This window comes from Anolis sagrei, chromosome 1 (assembly GCF_037176765.1).
Source record: "Anolis sagrei isolate rAnoSag1 chromosome 1, rAnoSag1.mat, whole genome shotgun sequence".
In the NCBI taxonomy this organism is placed as follows: domain Eukaryota; kingdom Metazoa; phylum Chordata; class Lepidosauria; order Squamata; family Dactyloidae; genus Anolis; species Anolis sagrei.
Window position 1 is genome coordinate 113,469,173 of NC_090021.1, and position 20,857 is coordinate 113,490,029.

Genomic DNA, 20,857 nt, shown 5'->3' on the forward strand with positions numbered 1-20,857 from the left:
ATCTAAGGCCTGCCTGGAAGAGCCCTGGGAGTGCAATTTAATAAAGAACAACACTCAAGAACAGGGAAACTCCAGACAAAAAATAATCAAGGGATAGCAAATTGCCTCTCAACAAAGGATTTCCCCATGCAGTAAAGAAGCCACACCTTGAAACTGCTAGGCCATTAAATGCTAATCAGGGTGGCCAATTGCAACATCCACACTTGCCTCAAGCAGACAAGAGTTGTTTCTCCCATCCTGGATATTCCACAGATATATAAACCCCATTTTCCCAGTTTCCAACAGACTTCACAACCTCTGAGGATGCCTGCCATAGATGCAGATGAAATGTCAGGAGAGAATGTTTCTGGAACATGGCCATACAGCCTGGAAAACTCACAGCAACTCAGTGATTCTGTCCATGAAAGCCTTTGACAATACATTAGGAGGTGACATCTTAGTACATTATCAGTTGTGAGGAATTCTAGCTCCCACCAGCAATAAGTGTGTGTATGCTTTTCTCTCCACAAAACAAAACAGCTGCTGCCTGCATTAATCACCAATAAATCTTCATTTACATCTCTGACATTGTTTCATCTTGATCACCCTCTAGTCCTATGCAGTCAGGTTGTCTATCTTGTCTAAGCTTTGCTGCTCCATTAATATTTGTCTTGTCTGCCTGCAGATCAAGGAAACAGCTTTAGCGTTATTGCAATTTGATTAATCTTAGACATGAAATGGTCTTAATGGGACTAAACTGGAAGGCAGCCAAGTACTTTGGCTGAAATGGTTTGTTGACCATAGCAATTATTTGCCACAAGCTTCTGAAGACTATGCTCGTGGATGCTAGCTGGCAAGCTTTTCTGTTATCTCCACTCTGCCTTTTTAAAAAAGCGTTCTCTTCTAGAGAGCCCATCTTATTTGTTCTTTTAAGTTTATCAGAACAACATAATATCCCTTGCAGAATGAGTACAGCGATGGTTTCAAATGCTGCATCTGTTCATGAAAGACTGACTAGCTCACTTGTGAATGCCGATCTCCATCATGGAGATCATAAAGCTCTTTCCATAAAAAGAAGGAAGAAGCTCATGGCAAGAGCTCCTATTCATTTACGGAAATATAAGATCTGGATACCCTTGAACCCATTAGAAATACCCACCAGGTGGCATTACAACCAATGAAGCCCACTAACGCCCTGAATAGGAAATGTAAATGATGGGAGAAAGCATTTGACATTCGTATCTGAAGCATTTGGTGAAAGGGAGCAGGAAGACTGCAGATGGCAGTTTCCTCTGGGGGACAAACATTACTTTTCCTCTCTTCATGAAAACTGTGCAGACACTGTGGGGAACTGATATGAAACCCAAGGTCCTGTGGCATCTATATGCTGTGAAAAGAAGAGAGGGAGAGAGGAAGATACATAACCTCTTGTGCTTTCCAGGCAGCCCTCTTTTGGAAACCCATTTCATGCCCATCTATGAAATTGCAAAGCAGGGGTGCATGTTTTGCATTGAGATCCACTGCTGTCTCATGGAATTTCTGGAGCATAGGACAAAATATGGAATGGACAAAATATGGAAACTTGAATATTCTCCCTATGAGTTTGATGTACTGAAAATGGAATGTTGGCGGGCAGGAAAAGAGATTTAAAGATGGGCTCAAAGCCAACTTTAAAAACTCTGGCATAGTCAAAACTGGTAAGCCCTGGCCCTTGACCGCTCCAGCTGGAGGTCAGCTGTGACGGGGCTAAAATCAGCGGCATACATCTATCTAACCCCGGTCACCCATGGAGCTGGCCGGTTCCCATCAGACGACATTGTGCTGGCTCCGTGGGTGAAGGAGGATGGAACTGGCGTGCTGCTGCTGCAACAACAGAAGAGGCTTCCTGTGTTGTCATTAACTCTGTAGGGAGAAGCGTCGTGCATCACATGTACTCGTTAGGCCTGGGTAACAACGCAAAAATTTGTTTCTAAAATCGATTTGTAATTGGGGTGTTTTTTTGTTTCGATATTTAAAATAATTACAAAATTTTCCAAAAAAAAAAGTTCGGTATTTACGAAATTTCGTAAATATTTACAAAACATTTTGTAAAGATGGCGCCCTTTTTTTTTCAATATTTTTAAAATATTTTTTAAATTTAATTATTAATTTAGTAGAATAGGGAGGAGAAATTATTATTGAGGGAAGGCAGGCACTCACTCTCACTCGCCCTCTCGCTCGCCGCTCGCCGCTCGCCCTCTCGCTCGCCGCTCGCCCTCTCACTCTCGCTCGCCGCTCGCCCTTGCCCTCGCCCTCTCGCTCGCAGCTCGCCCTCTCGCTCACGGCTCGCCCTCTCACTCGCCTTCTCGCTCGCCGCTCGCCCTCTCACTCGCCCTCTCGCTCGCCGCTCGCCCTCGCCTTCTCGCTCGCCGCTCGCCCTCTCACTCGCCCTCTCGCTCGCCGCTCGCCCTCTCGCTCGCCCTCTCTCTTGCTCAGCCGGCGCCGAGAGAGGAGAGCTCTCAGCAAGCCAGGCGGCCATCTTACGTATTTCCGAAATGGACGGAAATACAAAAATTTTTGGCGCCTGCCGTTTCGATATTTAAAAACACTTCCAGGTTTAAAAATATGTTTTGTAATCGTTTCGTAATTCAAAAATTAACGAATTTTTTAACGAAATACGAATTAACGAAACGAATTGACCAGCCCTAGTACTCGTGCTTCCCCCATTTGATAACCCTCCCATGGATCCGGGTGATGTGAGGCATGGAGTGCCAGTCCCCACGCCCCATGACGAAGCAGAGCGCTGCCACCTCCTGCCGCCAGCTGTCTGATGAGGTAGTAAGACAATCTCAGGCATTTTAAATAAATACATGCAAATTGTTTAAATCACATAGGCTGCATCTACACTGTAGAATTAATGAAATTTGACACAACTTTCATTGCCATGGCTCAGTGCTATGGAATCATAAGAGTTGTAGTCTTACAAGGACTTTAATCTTCTCTGCCAAAAATTGCTGGTGCAATTGGAGGGAATGTAATATGGAGGGAATGTAATATTGGGGAAGCAAATAAAGACTAAAGACTTGAAATCTTGAAATGCTTGAACATACAGAGAAAATGAAAACATAAGCACATTGACCATAAGAGGCTTGAGACAAAAAATGATGAAATGTTTCAGAAAAAGCAAATATGTGTTGGGAATAAATTTTTCATATCCACTTAAAGGAGTTCAGACTTCAACGTGTGATTGATTGTAAGAATGATGTAGATATAAATGTGTCAGTACTATTTAAGGGCTGAGACAAACTATGATACTTCTCAGAATGACTGAAAAGAAACAAGGACTGGGCTTCTGGGCATTAAAAGCTTAACCTAGGAGCAAGTTTAAAGATAGAAAATGATATGACAAGGATGGCATATATGATGTGAGATGTCATGACAAGGAGCAGAGATGATGTCAAGAAGTTTTGAAATGTTACATATCCAGTGTTTCGGAATGATCCACATGGAAAAAACTTAGGTCAGAAAATGATCACAGAGTTCCTGGGAGGCATAAGCTTTTCTTATAGAGCATTGAAAGAAACTAGGGACCTCTTCACATGGTACTTTTGGAAAGTACTGTAGCACAGGCAATCGTTGGCAAAAAGGGAGGTGCGTGGGGCGGCTAGTGGTGTCCCACATGCCCTCTCTCCTCCCCTCATCACACGGAGAGGGTGATTTGGTAGCCTTCCTCTCCGCTCATCAGCTGGCAGAAAGGGCAGCAACGTGAGTTGCCCTGCCTCCCTTTCTGTCATCACACGAGGATTTGGAGAGGAAAGTGTGGATAGCTCCTTTTGGCACTTTGCCTCCACTTTGGGAAGAAAGTGGACGGGGCCTGCTGTGCTTCATGTGATGGTGCACTACAGGCCACTTCAAGCCGCGAAATAAAGTGGCAAAACAGTATTTTGCCCCATGTGAAAAGGTCCTCGATCTTTGGCCTTCCCCTATATTGTTACCATAGCTGATATAGTGTTTTCACAAATAGCACTGTGATCAGATAGAAAGAAAAGGATGGGTAGTAAGTTAAACAAGCCTTTCCTCCAAAGAGAGAAAATGGATTTTTCCAGTGGATTATTTTATTGGGCAGAAGATAACAGGTACTACAGGAATGTATAATATCACCCCCATATCCATGGAGTTCCATGGACATTCCTGAAACAAGAAACCATGGATAATAGTGGACTCTGTTGAAATGAATGACTTCTTCTTGCAGTTACCACAGAGGTGCCATTGAGGACCTGGAAAATTTCTGTAGAGGCATTCTAGGAATTTGCATTTGGCATCCAACACAGTTTTATGGTAACTATCAGTAGAAGGATACCATAGAATGGCATGGAGGATACAGAAAGTTAAAACCTTGGGTACTGGACACCTCTCCTCCTTAAATATTTTAAAACAAAGGTTAGATGGCCATCTGTCACCACCTTATCACATTTACCTTGGGAAGCATCCTACAATGCTTCTGCTCCAGCTGGAGGACTAGTGGAGACTGCTGCCCAGCAGACAACATACGGGAGCTTCCTGTGGAAGCCCCTCCTCCAACTAGAGGGAAAGCATCATATAATGCTTCTCTCTCAACAGTGGCTCTGTGGGTGAAGGAGGGCAGAGATGGTGGAATTTATGGGGGAAACAGTGCACTCCACACTTCCCCCATGTGATCGCCCTCAGCAAGAGCCGGATGATGCGGGCCGTGGGGCGCCAATGAAGCGGTATGTTCTCAGCAGCCATGTGACAAGGTTGTATAATAGTCTTTTAGATGTTTAACATACTCATGTGATCATTTGGAGGGAAAACATGGATAATGCCCATTTAGTGTCATTGTGTTTAAGAGAACCAGACATCAACTAGTTAATCTGATCTTTCTTCAATATTCTGTGGTCTAGAATTTGTCCTTTTATCTAAAGTTATTGTTAATTGCTGGGCTGGCTTTAACACAGCAAGTTAATCAGCAGCTGCATCTGCAATAAATCTTGCCAACCAAAAGGTTGATAGTTCAAAGCCAAGTCTGGATGAGCTTCTGACCTTCAGCCCAGCTCCCCGCCCACTTAGCAGATCAAAAAGAGCAATTTGAGTAGATGGATAGGAACTGCATTAAGCGGGGAGGTATTGTAGGCACAGTTTTCAGAGGAAAATTTACAAACAAACAAAGCTCTTCAGCAAGGAGATGTAGTGACAGCACTCCCCTGTGGCTGGAACTGAGCACAGCCTCCAAAAGATGCCGAATGATGAGAAAAGCCTATATATACCTCTATCTGTTGTCTGTCTTGTCATTATATAATTGGCATTGAATGTTTGCCGTATATATGTTCTGTGATCTGCCCTGAGTCCCCTTTGGGATGAGAAGGGTGTAATATAAGCACTGTAAGTTAAAACAAACAAATAACATTACTGTCAAATAAGCTTCAACTAGCAACAACTCTATGAAAGAGAAACCTCTTCGTCACCCTATTGAAATTTGCCAAACTAAAGACTGTGGCTGTCTTGGGTGAGTCTGTCTCCCTTTTTTTCTATGTTTTTCCATCTTGCCAAGCATGATCATATTTGTTAAAGAAATCATGCCATCTCATAATGTGGTCCAACAATGATAGTTTCAGTTTATTATTTTGTCTTCTCAGGAGGGATCAGGCTTGATTTGTTCATGTCTTTTTTGGTCATCCAAGTTATCTGTAGAACTGTCTTATCACACCACATTTCAAATGAGGTTTCTTCACTGTCTTGCACAATCATAAACATAAACTAGAAATGGTATGGCATATTTTACGATCTGGGTGTAATTCCTGGTTTATCCATGAAATCACCAGGTGGTCTTTTGCTCTCTTGCAATATTGTGTATGCAGTAAGGACAAAATGCAAAATCTCTGAGGTTTTGTGAGGTGAAAAACTGTTGTTATCCTTAACAAAAGGATAAGCGTGAACTAATTACCCAGAGACTTCTGTGATGCCATGGTTAGCTTAGCATGACTTGGTTACTCTCTAGAAGGTGACTATATACCAATTAAATTAGTGTTTTCTGTCTCTTTTCCCCTTAGTTTGAAATCCAATGGATGCTGATTCATTGTGACCCTCAACGACCTCAAAGAGAAACTTGCGGTGAACTTATAGCCAGGAGCTCGGTAAGGAAGTCACTGAATAACAGTGATTAACACTTTTAGTACATTTGGGGTAGAAATCCAAAATGTCTGAAACATTACCTTCCCAAAGTTATCCACACAGAAATTGGAAGAAAACATACATATAATGTTATGAGGGTTCTCCTTGCCTGCCTGTTTTATTCAAAGTATATGTGTGAATATATATACACATAGTACTAGGACGTGCATAGTACCATCTGCAGGGCAAAGGGTTAAAAATATCTGGTGTCATTCAATCCCTCCTTTCCCAGCCATCAGGTTTCCTCCAATCTCCGCTACCCCCTTCACTGCCATTCATTAGCAAAATAACAGGCGCTGATTTTCTAGGATTTTTGGCAGAATCCTGGGGGGAGAATAGTGGGGGTGTACTTTTGCATCCTAAAATTCATCTGTGGCTGGACATCCACTGATTGATCGGAGAAGGTTTCTATGGCTAACTCTGCTCCAGGCAAGAAGTTTCCCTGCCTCCTAGGGCTTTTCCTGCAAGCCATTTGCCTTTGCTTGGCTCAAGTAAGTTTTGCCTGACTTTTCTCTTGGTTCTTTTCAGATAAGCCAGACAATTATCAAGGTAAGTTTGACTGGCTGATTTGCTTGCGGGTATTAGGGAAGAGGTAGATGTTGTTCTTCATTCTTCTCACTATTCTTCTCTGCTTTTCTCTTCCTTCTTTTCTTGGCAGTGGGCACAATTTTAATGTTGTGTCAGAAAATGTATCAGAAGCTGCTGTTGAATGTTTTAAGACCATCAGCTGTTTCTACTGCGGAAAACAAAATGCTCATATTTATATCTGCCTTTCACAATTATGTCAGTTTCATACTGTTCTAACTGACATGGTTCAATGTTAAGGACTCCTAAGATTTGTAGTTTGGTGAAGTCCTTAGAATTTGCTGGTAGAGAACTCTAGCACTGCCCACTAAGAATTCTAAGGATTGCACTACAGATCCCAAGATACCACATGATGTAGTTAAACTGATATCAAATCTGTGCAGTGCAGATGCATATTTAGATGGATCTCCTGTACTTTGGTTGAATTTGGATTGCAGAGATACTATTTAGTCACATAAGAGGTAGAGGGCAGCTGTTACCTTTGCTGTTAAGTGACCTCATTTCAGGAGTAATTGTATCTTTGGCCTGCACAGTGGGTTGAATCCAAATTTAATTGATCTTGGGAGTAAATAAACTGAAATAATTTAAGTTAGTCCCAGTCTATTCAGTGGTTCTACTCTTAAATGCTCTTAAATATGGATACGTTTGGATCCAGCCCACTAATCTTGTATGCCAAATGGTTGAACAATTTTTCCCTCCTTAAATCTGGTACACTTGGTTCTTTGAGGGAAACATTTAGTTCTGTATACATGGTGTAGTGGTTTGAGTGTTGGACTAGGACTCTGGGAAGCCAGGTTTCAAATCCCTGCTCAGTCATGGAAACCCACTGGGTGAACTTGGGCAAGTCATACACTTTCAGCCTTAGAGGAAGCATTGTAGGTCCTGCCCTTGACCTATGGTGACTCTATAAATGAGAGACCCCCAAGAGTCCCCATCACCAGCTGCTTCTGAAAATCTTGCCAAGAAAAGTCCATGATATGTTTGCCTGTTTAACATGAAGTTAAACAATAGCAATGAAAGGTATTCTTGTTCATCTCTGATCTCCTTTTTGTTATAGACACATAAACAAGATAAATTAACACAAATTAAATACCCCTTAAATTAATCCCATGATTACAGCAACTATTGGAGTGACAAAAGTTGGACTTCTAATTGTATTGTGTGCATGTGATGGAGATTCTTGCCCATGTTAGTAATTGTGAGTTCAGAACCAAGGGTTAGCAAACATTCTTAGACTGTGGTCCATAGTGTATGGTATTAGGATGAGTGAATTAAAGTTAGTTCATAGAGGCTATTAAACAAATGTCCCATGGAATCCTAAAATCATTGCAACCATACCTTCGGTGAGAAGGAAGTCTGATCTACCAGATATAGTTGTGTTGTTTTCCAAGTTATGGTGACCCTAAAGTGGACCTATCAGACCTTAATCCAGAGAGGGTTTCTCTGATATTGAGAGAGTATGGCTTGCCCAAGGGGGTTTCCATGAATGGTGATTCCAGCCCCATCTCTAGAACCATAATCTAACATTCAAACTACTATGCCACACTCATTTTCAGGTACAATGGGGTGGGAAAAGACATTTTTCATGGTTTTTACATAGGAAACAGACGTGTACTGTGATGTCCTGGAGACTAACATTTATTTTGGCAAGCAACAGTTTATGCTACGGACTAAGATAGCTGCTCTTCAATCTGAAGAAAAACCCATCTTTGAAAATGCTAGCTGTGTGAACTACTGCTAAAAGTAGGCTTCCCACAGACTGAACGTGACTGGCAAATCAGTGCGCTTGAAAATACTTTCAGTGTCTGTGCAGCTCACCTTCTCTGCGAGAGGTGTGAGGCTAGAAAAAAGGGGCCTTGTGGAGGAGAGCATCATACAAAGACCGTATTGTGAAGCTAAACTTGCCTGGCAGTCGGAATTTGGTTATAAAAAACCCTAGAGAAAACAGTAGACTGTGTTGTAGAATTGGAGTGCCCTCCCCCAAAATGTTTCTGAAAAATGAGTCATTTGCACACCTGGGGATTTGCAAAAATGTAGTATTTTGGGATGGGATTCAGAGTAGCTCTTTTAAAAAGAAAATTCTTCTAGAACAAAAGTTTAATTTAAGGCCATAATGGGTTGTATTTTTTTTAAAAAAAACACAATTGGTTACTGATGTCTCTCAGAAGATACATCTGACTATATGGATATAACCTTAGTTCTAGTTGTTTGGCAAAGTACAACGAACACTGGTGCTTATTTGCAGATTGCTTATTGGTGATGATGGAGGTTAGTGGGAGAATTAACCTGGGAATTGTGGTTTTATTTAATTTGGAAATTAGTCAAATCAGATTGGGGGGGGAGCTTTTCACCTCCAGAATATGTGGGAATATTTAACACTGTTCTTTCCAGCTGCAGCTCTCTGTGACACCACTAACATTGGACTAAAGCCAGTTGCAAGCCCAGGGTTCTATAGTCCAGAGGGGACCTAAATATTTCTAAGCCAAGAAGTACAGAATAGATTGAGTTCCTGCAGAGAGAAACTGCCCTTGTGCTGAACATCATCCTTTTCCAGAGGGTTTTAAAGACCTCATGTGATCACCAAGAATGGGACCTGGATCCAATTACTAGTTTCAATTAGAGCTGATGCACTGAATCATATAGAATTTAAGTTCAGAGGCATTGTGGTGCAGTACTTTGTTGTCTGGTCTATGACTCTAAGAGACTGGAGTTGGAATTGCCACTCAACCATGGGTATTGTTGCTGTTGGTGTTATGATGTGCCTTCAAGTCAATTCTAACCTATGGTGACTCTATCCAGTGCTTTCTTGGCAAGATTCAGTCAGAGAAACTGTGCTATTGGCTTCATCTATGGTCCTGAGCTAGTATGATTTTTCTCAACCCTTTCACTGGGTTTCATGGCTGGGCAGAGATTCCACTCTTGGTCTTTCAGAGGTCTAGTCTAGCACTCAAACCACTAAACCACATGAGCTCTTGGCTGTTCTTACCAACAAAGACTAAATGAGAAGAAAAATTCAGTTCTTCTTCACTCAGCACAGCTATACGTATGCTGTTGGAGAGTTATGTATGCCCTTGGTGTATCAAAGGATATAGTAAAGGATGTCAGATCTAGGAAGCACCACGTTTTAGCAGAAGAGATACCGTTATTTAGAATATGGATGAAAAAAGATGAAATTTGGCCAAAGATGGTGTCATTCAGTGGGATCCATGGTTTACCTTGACTTGTGGCTTCTAACCACAGCTGGAAAAAGTTACTTTTGTGAACTACATTTGCATGCTGTCTGTCTTGGGGATTCTGGGGGTTGTAATGCCAAAAACAATTTACTAGGCTTTCAATTTTTACTCCTTTCCTCCGGCATGATTTCTTCTCTTCCACTCTTTAAAGTGATCTTTTCATTTCCCTGCCAGAGAGGCCCCCCAGGAGCGCAAGGCCCCCCTGGCCCCCCGGGCCCCCCTGGAGTTCCTGGCATTGATGGCATAGACGTAAGTATATTTTGTGCATGACCCTAGACTGTATAGCCAACCAAGGAGGAATTCTTCCCCATGGTTATACAATGGTGATGCTGTCCTTTTTGAGTATATTTAACATGGGACACTTGTGTTTGGCAGCTCTCTATGATGCCGTTAACCGGCGGTAAAAATTATTTACTGCCCTTCTGTGCCAAGAATCCTCAATGAGCATTCCAAGTCACGTCCTGCAGGGCCTACTAGGGGGCATGAACTATACTTTATTTTTTTGCATAAATTGCATTAGACACGTAATGAGATTCTTCTAATTTGCAATAAGGTTTTAGATGCAATTATCACTTGTAATCTGCAAATTAAATTAAAGTAATTTAGTAATAATCCTGTCTACTAGCAATCCTAGCAATTAAGGCTTCTTCTGTTAATATATCTGTTAATCCTTTGCATGTGAAATTGTGAATGCTGTCTCAAGACTTAAAAACTATCCCATTTTAACTGTTTCCCTCTTTTATTTATTAGGGAGACAGAGGACCTAATGGTCCACTAGGCCCTTCGGTAAGTAGTTGATCATGTTTGGCATGCTTTTCTTTTAAAATGTCAACAAATGCAAAGCTATGATTACATATATCTCCATACATCTACTGTCTTCATTTGTATATGTCCAATTCATTCCTCCAGGGTCCAGATGGTGAGCCAGGGAAGCCGGGTGTCCCTGGATCGCCAGGAGTACCAGGAGCTGATGTGAGTAGAATTTTACTTATTGATTAAACAGAATCTCTGTCCATGAGGTGGGCATTAGTCATCGTAACATCGCCCCACAGGGATGCTTCCAAAGAGCAAAAAGACTCATAGGAGCAGCCTCATTTCTCCCAAAGCTATTATCACTACATCACTGGCATAAGGCAGAGATGTAGTTTGCGGCATGCTGAAGCTTTCTTGCTTGCTTGGAGAAGGCCATAAGAAGAGGAAAAGAAATGCCAAGGTAGAAAAGAAACATCTATCAGAGGAAGATTAATTAGACTGGTCCATGCCAGGCTGGAGGACAATGTCTGAACATTGCTTTGGGATGATTCAGCATCTGGCACCTTACTTTATCTACCATGGACCTTAGAACTATTTGTAAGGTGGAAGTAAGGCAATGTTCATAGGTGAATTGCTATTAATTTTGTTTGTTTTTTTCCCTCCAGCTATATGCGGGAGGGGGAGGGGTGAGGGCAAATTGCTTTTTCTATCCATTATTATTGAAACATCTTTAATTATGAAAGCAAGCACAATGAAGGAGCCAGCATGGTGTGGTGGTGTCACTGTTGGACTACAACTCTGGGGACCAGGGTTCATATCTCTTCTCAGCTATAAAACCTACTGGATGACCTTAGGCACACCACACACTCTCAGCCTCAGAGAAAGCAATTCTTTTCTGTTCAAGATCTCCATAGGTCGGAAGTGACTCCAAGTCACACAGCAACAACAAACAAGCATAATATGTGGATAGAGGCGCCTTCCATGTGTTCCATGCAGCTTACTAACAAGTACATGTGCATGAGGCATCTTTTGTTATTCCCGGAAAGCTCAATGCAATAGCAGTCTTAATACAAGTATTTCTGCTTGATCATTCGATACAATTCTGGTTGATAATTCCTGAGGAGATTTGAATATATTGGAAACTTGGTAGTCCAGTTTTGCCCAATCAGTTTCAGGGGGCACAGCCCCTTTGCCCATCTTGAGGGAGGGGGACATCATCCTGATCTATTTTTCATGGCCCTGCTAAGTAATTTTAAACACCGACATTTAATATTCTTACAATGGCCTAGTTTATGTCAAACCAATCCCTCTACATACACATGTTTGGAAGCATGTTTGCCTATGTTTCATGAACATTATTCCAAACCAGCTAACAGAAGCCACCATTGTAGTTTTCATATTACTGTACAGGAAGGATGAGTAGAGACCTGCTTGTCAAGTGTGATCAGGCACTCAACTATCGAACTGTATATTTGAATTTTCCTTTGGCCAGGGGGCGGGGGGGGGGGGGGGAAGGACAACAGCAATATTCAGCACTTCATGTATGGGAGAGGGGTACATTAAACTTTCTCCTTGGCATCTTGCTTTTCTATGAGCTGGGATATATTTTTAAAAAATAATTATTCACCTATGTTGGATCAAATTCTCTCTCCCCTTGTAGGTCTTGATCCCTTTCCAAATCTTTTCTGGTGAGATCAGAGACTCTCCAGAGAGGATTTGGGGAGCACATGGGCGGTGTTGAGAGGAGGTGATGGAGGGCAAATGGAGATCTGCTCATGTGCCTTCCGTTTCTCCATCTGAAACAAGAAAAGTCCAAGGAGCTTTATCTCTTTGTTCATTGGATGAGTCAACTCATCTTCAAGGGGCTAAACTGAGAGCATGGTGAGATATACCTTGGAGAAGTGAGATAGTATAGCCATTCTATGGATTCCAGACAGGTTAGAATTTCACTCTTGGGGCTTGAGCAAACGTTCCTTGAGAGGGATGATATTGAGGTTCATAGCAGATGGAAACCAGCACTATGAAAAAAAAAATCTTTCTCTATAGAAAACTCACTTGTTTGTTCTCCAGCTGAGTGGAATTTTCATACTCTCCAGCTGCCCCAATCATCTGGAAATAACATTTTATTAATCAGGAGATAATCCCAATCACTACCTTAAGAAAAGGTTTGTACTATACTTACATAACAGACCTTTGCTGACTGTCAGGGTTACTCAGTGAGAACCAAGCAAGCATATTGGAATGCATGCTGTTCCATGCTGCTCAAGCCCTTTGACAAGCAATCAGAATCAGTTTAATTCAGAGGAACTCTTGCTCCAAAAGACTGCATAAAATTAGTGGCAGCCTGTAGGATGACTGAATCTTCCTTCCAATCTGGTTTATTTTGAGTTGAAAGAACAGGGACATAGCTTTTGGGGGCGGGTGGATCACGATTATTGTATTGCCCCATCTGAATAGGAATTTTTGTGTGTCTGGTGACATTTTTCTTGAGTCTCCAAATTTCAGTTGAACATATTAGAAATAGTGCCTAGACATCCAAAGGGGAGAGGGCAGGCAAGTTACCAAGGAAATGCAAACATAAAATGTAGCAGTTCTAGTTATGGTCAGTTTTCAATGCTTATATCTGCAATGCTAAAAGATTGAATTGAATGATAATTTCAGTGGGATAGGGGAACTATAGGCCACCCGAGACTTATTTCTGGAAAGGGAGCAGACAACCAGGTACTTTGACTGGTTCCTCCTTGCTTTTTGATGGTTCCTGAATTCTGTCCAGAAATCTTTGGAGCACATTGCACCATTTCCTCCTGCTTCTCAATCTACCCATTGAGAGTTCTGATGTTCTTAGGATAGGTTTCTCAGGGAGTAAAGGTAGTGCTGCTGCATTGATAGGCTGGACATCAAGAGATATTTTGGCACAGGACAGGGCATTAATATTTCTAAATATAAACATGAGAGTAATAAGTTCGACACAAAAGATGAGCAAATATTTTCGACAACTTGTAGCGCTCATCAAGGGAGGAATGGATTGTGACCATATAAAAAAAACCAAAGCTTCTAATCTTTGCCAAGCCTGGCTCTTTTTCTCTGACCAAACACAAGTCCTAAAGAAATAAATGTTACAAAAACCAAGAATATGCAGACAAACACCTGGTAGGAAACATGTGCAGATTTATTATGGGCATTTGCCTTTGATTTGTTGGACTTGTTCAGAAGCCCATAACGGCATGCAACAGAATAGTAGCTGTCGAAAACTGGCTGCTTTTGGTTTCTTTCGGTTACATGTTGAGTGCTGGGAGGGAGTCAGCCGCTAGAAGGAAAAGGATCCCTAAAAGTGAGGTTTCTTCTGCCCCTTTCTTTAAACCCAGATTTCCACTAAAAGAGAGAAGGGAAAGGATCCCAGGAAGCGAGGATATAAGGACAAACAATGCCTAAAACAATGGGAAAGGGAACCTTAGCCATTGCCACCAATGGCCAGATAGAAAACAAATCTTCCAGCTTCCTGGATCGAAAATGGATTTCTGTCTTCCTGAATTCGGAAGTCTCCCAAAAACTGGATTGGGACCACCAGCAAAATCCAGGAAATTGAAACAGATCACAGTTTAGCCAGAATGCACAAGCCTAGTGCTTATCATGCATATAGAAAACCACACATACGCATATAAGATATAGGACAATGATCAATTGGAAGCATGCAGGAAATAGAACATTAACCAACTAAAAAACAACATGCAAGTACTGAATGAAAGTATAACAAATCCTACAAAAATAATCAGTAAGATTTCACTAGCTTTGTGCCTAACATCACATTACTAACCTTTATGCAAATAATAAGTTCTAATTTTTTCTCTCCTAACCTGTCTCTTTATTGACCATTTGTGGCCGCGCCTCTGATTTAACCCCCTTCTACACTGCCATATAATCCAGATGAACAAAGTAGATAATCCACATTATCTGTTTTGAACTGGATTATATGAGTCTACACTGCCACATAATCCAGTTAAACCAGATAATCTGGATTTTATATGGGAGTGTAGAAGGGGTCTTGGAATCACAGCATAAAATCTAGATATTGGGCAAGTATTCATTTCAGAGGTTTGATTCTAGAAAGTATATTACAAATGTATTTGCAATATTGTTAATGCCACTTTCTTAGGATTAGATCCAGAGTATTAAATCTAAGTGAATGACTGAAGATGTAATTGTATTAGATCACAGAAACTTTTAGATGCAGGCCTAGGAATACATGCAGTCTCCAAGTTACAAACATCCGACTTACAATTGACTCACAGTTAAGAATGGGAGTGAGGCAACAGGAAGTGAGAGCAATTTATCTCTAGGAAGGACAATTCATGCCTGGAAGAATTGTCATGAGGAAAAGGGGGGTCTCCACTGAAGCTTTGTATCCAATCCTTGTTTCCAGGAAAGCCCAAATTTTCCAAAATTCAATCATCACAGGGACAGAAAGTGAGATGAAATCTTCTGAACAGGAGCACAGAGAGCAAAACAAATTCCACCTCAGTGTTACCCCTTTCCTATGCTATCCAAAGTGTGTGTATGTCGTATACATGCGTGTGCGTATGTCATATACGCGCTTGTGTGTATGGCTGAAGCTACACTTAAAAAATGTACATGTTCTGACTTACATGCAAATTCAACTTAAGAACAAGCCTACAGAACCTTTCTTGTTCATTAATTGGAGACTGCCTATTCAGATTATAGGCAGTTTTCCTTTAGTATTGCTGTATCATTTGGTTAATCTAGTTTTGACATTTTATAAACAGATATTTACAATAAACAAAATGACATTTTTATGGCACTAAAATGTTTTATCATATTTCTCTAGGGATTGACAGGCCCTGATGGATCATCAGGCCTAGCTGGCCCAAAAGGACAAAAGGTAAAGAGTAAAACCCATTACTGGATTCCCTCCACCCCTAGTTTCTTATGTCCAGGAGTCTTTTATGCTACTGAAATAAAATGATAGCCTTTGATTCAGGATTCTAACATCAATGTAAATCTACTCAAAATCCTCATCTCCCCCAAAAGGCATTTGTTTTGTTCACATATCATTATATTTAGAATCTGTAAAATAATATAAATGTATATCTTGCAGGGTGAACCCGGGTTGCCTGGAGGCCGTGGACTTCCTGTAAGTGACAGATTTTTACATGGTATCTGCTTAGAAATCAATACTATGGATTGCTGTTTGCTACAACTGTAAAAAAAATGGAGGGTTTTTTTTTATAATCAATCTGTCTAAAATAGAAAAAAACATTTAAGTCCCATTTTCATCAGACAGAAGGTTATTTTTTTTCTTAGACTTTGTAACTCAATATTAAGAGATAGCCTTTGAAAGCAAGTCTCTTTGATGGTTAAAAATATTACTTAGACTGACCTAACAGAAGGTAAATATCCAAATTCTATGGATGGAGTTTCACACTTGCAATAGATCATTTTGCTTCACTTCACTTCCTTTTCTTGCCACAGCATCTCATACACACACACACACACACAAAGTTGTTACCACTGGTTGGGAATTTCTTCCAAATGGGCATTTAGCTCTACACAGAAGCCTGTACCATACTATCCCAACATATCATAGATACAGACTAGGACACATGTGGCCAGGGAACATCATACTGTGGCCAAAATAGAAAAAGTGAATAATGAGAAAGGGTAATCTATCAAATGGAAGCTGCAGCTGTTTACTTTTCCTGAGTTCACTGGGGAAAGGCAGGAGAGAGAATGAGAGAGAGAATGAGAGAGAGAGAGAGAGAGAGAGAGAGAGATCAAATGGACATTATCCAGAATGACTAAATTAGAAATATTCTGAAATTCAAAACTGTCGACATGGGTGACCAAGATAGTGAAACCTTTGCTTTCCATTTATGGTGCAGTGTACACAAATTTTGTTTCATGAACAAAATTATTAAAAATACTGTATGTAAAAAAATCACTTCAAGGCAATGCATGAAACAAAAATCAGTTTCATGTTTAGACTTCAGTCTCATCTCCATGATATGTGTTCCCTCACTACTTTGTGGTTCACTTTTAGCGGACTTGCTGTTTTGTGGGTTTTTGAAAATATTAATATAAAATATAAAATATTTACATCCAGTGGAAGCTAGGGACCCCAGAAGTGTGGTGGCCTGAGCTAGGGTGGAGAAGGCCTGCCTCCTTGGCCTGCTGCTTCCTGTGTGGCTCTGGAGGATCTGCAGAGGCCAGCGAGGCAGGCAGATGCTCTTGGGATGGGCTGGGAGGCAGGTAAGGAAGCGCGGGTAAGAAAACAATATATAAAATAATGTATAAATATTAAAATTAATATGGCATCCCTACTTTGCGGAATTCCACTTATTGTGGGTGATCCTGCAATGTATTCCAAAATCCTCTCCCCCCCCCCCCCCCCAAACATGGCTGGTCCTAAGCATTTTGGATAAGAGTACTAGGTTGAATATGTTAATGTAAGTTGGGAAACTAAGGTTCAAATCCCTACCATGAACTCTCAACCTGATAAAGATAAAGCTGTCATCATCACAACTACTGCAGCCGCCACCATCACAATTACCTCCTCGAAGACTAAGTAAATACAGTCGGGGATCCCCTGGGCAACGTTTCTTGTAAACGGCTAACCTTCCCATCCCAAAAGCACTGCTTTACAACATTTATGCAATGCTTTTAACAAAATAATACTTTCAAGCTGGCTTGCAAGAAATATTCATACCATAAATATAAGAAGGGACGGAGCAAATATATGTGTGTGTATTAAATATAAGGAGGCAAACATTCTACCCCTTCATCACACTAGATAAAAAATACAATAAGAATCCGGTTTCTGCTTCCTGCAGAATTCTGGCGTTTGTAGTTTAGTGTAGTTTAGCTGTTAAAGGCTCTTCCGTAAACTACAAACCCCAGAATTCTGCAGGAGGCAGAAACCGGAATTTAAGTGGATTTTTTTCTCTAGTGCAGCGATTCTCAACCTGTGGGTCCCCAGATGTTTTGGCCTTCAACTCCCAGAAAACCTAACAGCTGGTAAACCGGCTGGGATTTCTGGGAGTTGTAGGCCAAAACACCTGGGGACCCACAGGTTGAGTACCACTGCACTAGTGTAATGAAGTTTAGATAACTGCTGGCAAACCCTAGCTTACTTGTTTAAAACTTTTCCACGTATCACACCAACATTATTTCTGGACCACAGTTTGTCCTCAAAAATTAGGGGCTATGTGAAGCTAAACCTAAATAGGAAAGCATGTGATTATTGTGAGACAAATGCCAAAGACAGCAGTTAACTGTAATACCTACACACAGTTTTCTTTACCCATAATAAAAGCAAATTTCTGTAGTCTTAAGAAGAGGTAAAGCTAAGATGGCTGATGATAAGTTTCTTCCAGATGCTGGTTTCCCAGTGGAGTTATTTACCCAAGCATGTGGTGAATGATTGCTCAGAATAACTTGCAATACCTGGCAATTTCAGCCAACTGAACAGAGAAAAGTCACCTTGATGCTTTCTTTTCTCCCCTAACAATGTTGAACATACAAAGGGAAAGGGTGAAGTATAACTCCTTTAAAAGAGATCTATTGAGTCTGTGAACCATCACACCAGCAATATTTTAGGATAGAGAAAGATAGCCCCTCTCAAAGTACAGCACACCACCCTCAGTTATGGTGCTGGTAGGTAGCTCAATGCATCCTGGTCATGGAAAGACAGCATGACAAGAACAATGGATATTTTCAAAGAGCAACAATGGTGGCATAGTGACATTGTGTGTTACAAGGCACAGCATGGTGTTGCTGGGGGAGAGAAAACCCATAGTGTGAAACAAGTGGGGCTTACTCTACTAACTATGCTCATGAAGTTAACTTGGCAATCATACAGACATGTATGTCGACACAAATCTAGATGCTTGATATACAACAAGCAAGTATGGGTAAACGCAGGCCTAGGGGCCGGATGTGGCCCTTTGGGCTCTTTTCTCAGGCCCTTCCCTCTTTCACCTTCCTATAAGCATGAGGACATGGCAGCCCACCCACATTGTCTTGTTGACAGAAGACCAGGGAAGTCACACACAGCTGCAGCACCAGCTCCAGGAAGAGCTTCTTCCTGACCTGCACCTTGGCCTCCACCTCCATGGGACTTAGGTGCTCCTCAGTGGTGCATGCTACTTCTAGGCCTCCACCCCTGGCAATGAGAATGGAGGCTCCTCTTCCATCTCCTCTTCCTCCTCTGCCGCCTCCACCTTCCTCAAGGGCAAGTCCCCCCTCAGAAAGAACAACAACAAGAGAAGCATGGAAGGGAAGGAGATCCCTACGCAGATGCATGCCCAGGGGGTGGTGGTGGAGGAGGAGGAAGAGCTTCCCTTCTTGCCACCAGGGATGGAGGCTCAGGAGAAGGGGAGTGTGCTGGCAAGGAGCAGCTGAGTCCCATGGCAGTGGAGGCCAAGCTGCAAGCCCGGAAGAGACTCTGCCTGAGACCAGTGATGATGAGCACAACTTTCTGGGCGTGGCTATGGACCAGGCAAGCTGCTATGTGTGAAACCCTCCCCTTGCACCAACCCCTCTGGCCTCCCCCTCCCTCCCACCCCACTCTGGGCCATCATGTGGCCCCCAAGTTAAAAAGTTTGTTCATGCCTGTGTTAGAGGGATGTGTACAGAACTGGTATGTAGCAAAGCACAGCAAATTGGCTCCTCTTTATTTGCCTAAGATGGAACTGTGGAAATGGCTTGCTAGCTATGCAATGATGGCTCAGTCCTGGAAGATTGATCTAGATATATGCTATACCACTGTGGTGTGGTGCAAATCATCTGTTAATTGCTTCTGGTAGTGGAACTGAAACTTGGAAAAATGTTTTATTTACTATTAAGACTAGGAGAGGAATAATGGATATAATCTGTGGGGAACAGTAAAATTAGCCAAACTCTGGTGGAAAAGGAGCTGTTAACGCAGCAAAAAATTAAACTAAATTCAATTTTAATCCTTGCCAATTGTTGGAGATGGCTTAGAATATGTTGGAATGCTGCCAGATTGGTGGTGGTGAGGGGATCCAACTGTGGAGCAGCATGTCTGTGGGCATAAGAGCATCATCAATGCAGTTTCAGCTGGCATAGGCATGCAAATATGGCATTTTAGTAGGGAATCAGGGCAGCTGTGTTTTCTGTAAAGTTGTATTTAAAAATGAATCTTTAAGGCATGAAGTTTCATGGGTTAGTATCCTATTAGTGCCGTGCACACAATGCACATCTGGTGCAGAAACATTGGAGTGTGTGCTGGGTTGCATATTTACCATTCAACAAAAGGATGCATAGCACTATTAGCATGTAACTCAACATGTGGAGATTTATGGTGCACAACTCCAATGCAAGATCTTAATTATACACACACACACACTAGCTGTCACCTGCCACGTGTTGCTGTGGCCCAGTCTGTTGATCTGGAAAAGAAAGTAATGAAAAAGTGTTGGTTTCTAATATATGTAATTTCTTTATGCTTGTGGGTAAAGAGTATTTCTTGCTGTTTCTCTGTCAGTGTTGATGTGGAGAGTGTCTGGTTTGCCCACCCTAGAACATGCAACATATCATAGTCCTTCTTTAAGGGTCCCTTTCAAATCTATGATACCATCTCTCTCTGTGTGTGAATCATATCTATCTATCTATATTTATGGCTGGATGGCTCTTTGTCAGGAGGACTTTGATTACGTTTTCTTGCCCCGGTGAAGGGAGTTGGATTGGATGGACTTAAGTATTTTCTGTTGGTCATGGGGGTTCTGTGTGGGAAGTTTACCCCAATTATGTCGTTCATGGGGTTGAGAATGCTCTTTGATTGTAGGTGAACTGTGAATCCCAGTGACTACAACTCCCAAATGTCAAGGTCTATTTCCCCCAAACTCCATTTGTTTTCATATTTGGGCTTATTGAGTGCTTGTGCCAAGTTTGGTTCAGATCCATCATAGTTTGAGCCCACAGTGCTCTCTGGATGTAGGTGAACTACAACTCCCAAACTCAGGTCAGTGCCCACCAAACCCTTCCAGCATTTTCTGTTGGTCATGGGAGTTCTGTGTGCCAAGTTTGGTTCAATTCCATTGTTGATGGAGTTCAGAATGCTCTTTGATTGTAGGTGAACTATAAATCCCAGCAACAACAACTCC

The 20,857-nt window shown here is 41.7% G+C and overlaps 1 protein-coding gene across 1 annotated transcript in view; it reads left to right on the forward strand.

Moving 5' to 3' along the window:
• The window catches only part of COL9A1 (collagen type IX alpha 1 chain), a 93,731-nt gene that overhangs the window by 18,202 nt on the left and 54,672 nt on the right, over positions 1-20,857 (forward strand). Inside the window, exons 6-12 of the mRNA XM_067467960.1 lie at positions 6,027-6,110; positions 6,676-6,696; positions 10,140-10,214; positions 10,716-10,751; positions 10,875-10,937; positions 15,562-15,615; positions 15,832-15,867. Of these exons, the coding sequence (XP_067324061.1) occupies positions 6,027-6,110; positions 6,676-6,696; positions 10,140-10,214; positions 10,716-10,751; positions 10,875-10,937; positions 15,562-15,615; positions 15,832-15,867 (369 nt within the window). The remainder of the gene's footprint in view (positions 1-6,026; positions 6,111-6,675; positions 6,697-10,139; positions 10,215-10,715; positions 10,752-10,874; positions 10,938-15,561; positions 15,616-15,831; positions 15,868-20,857) is intronic.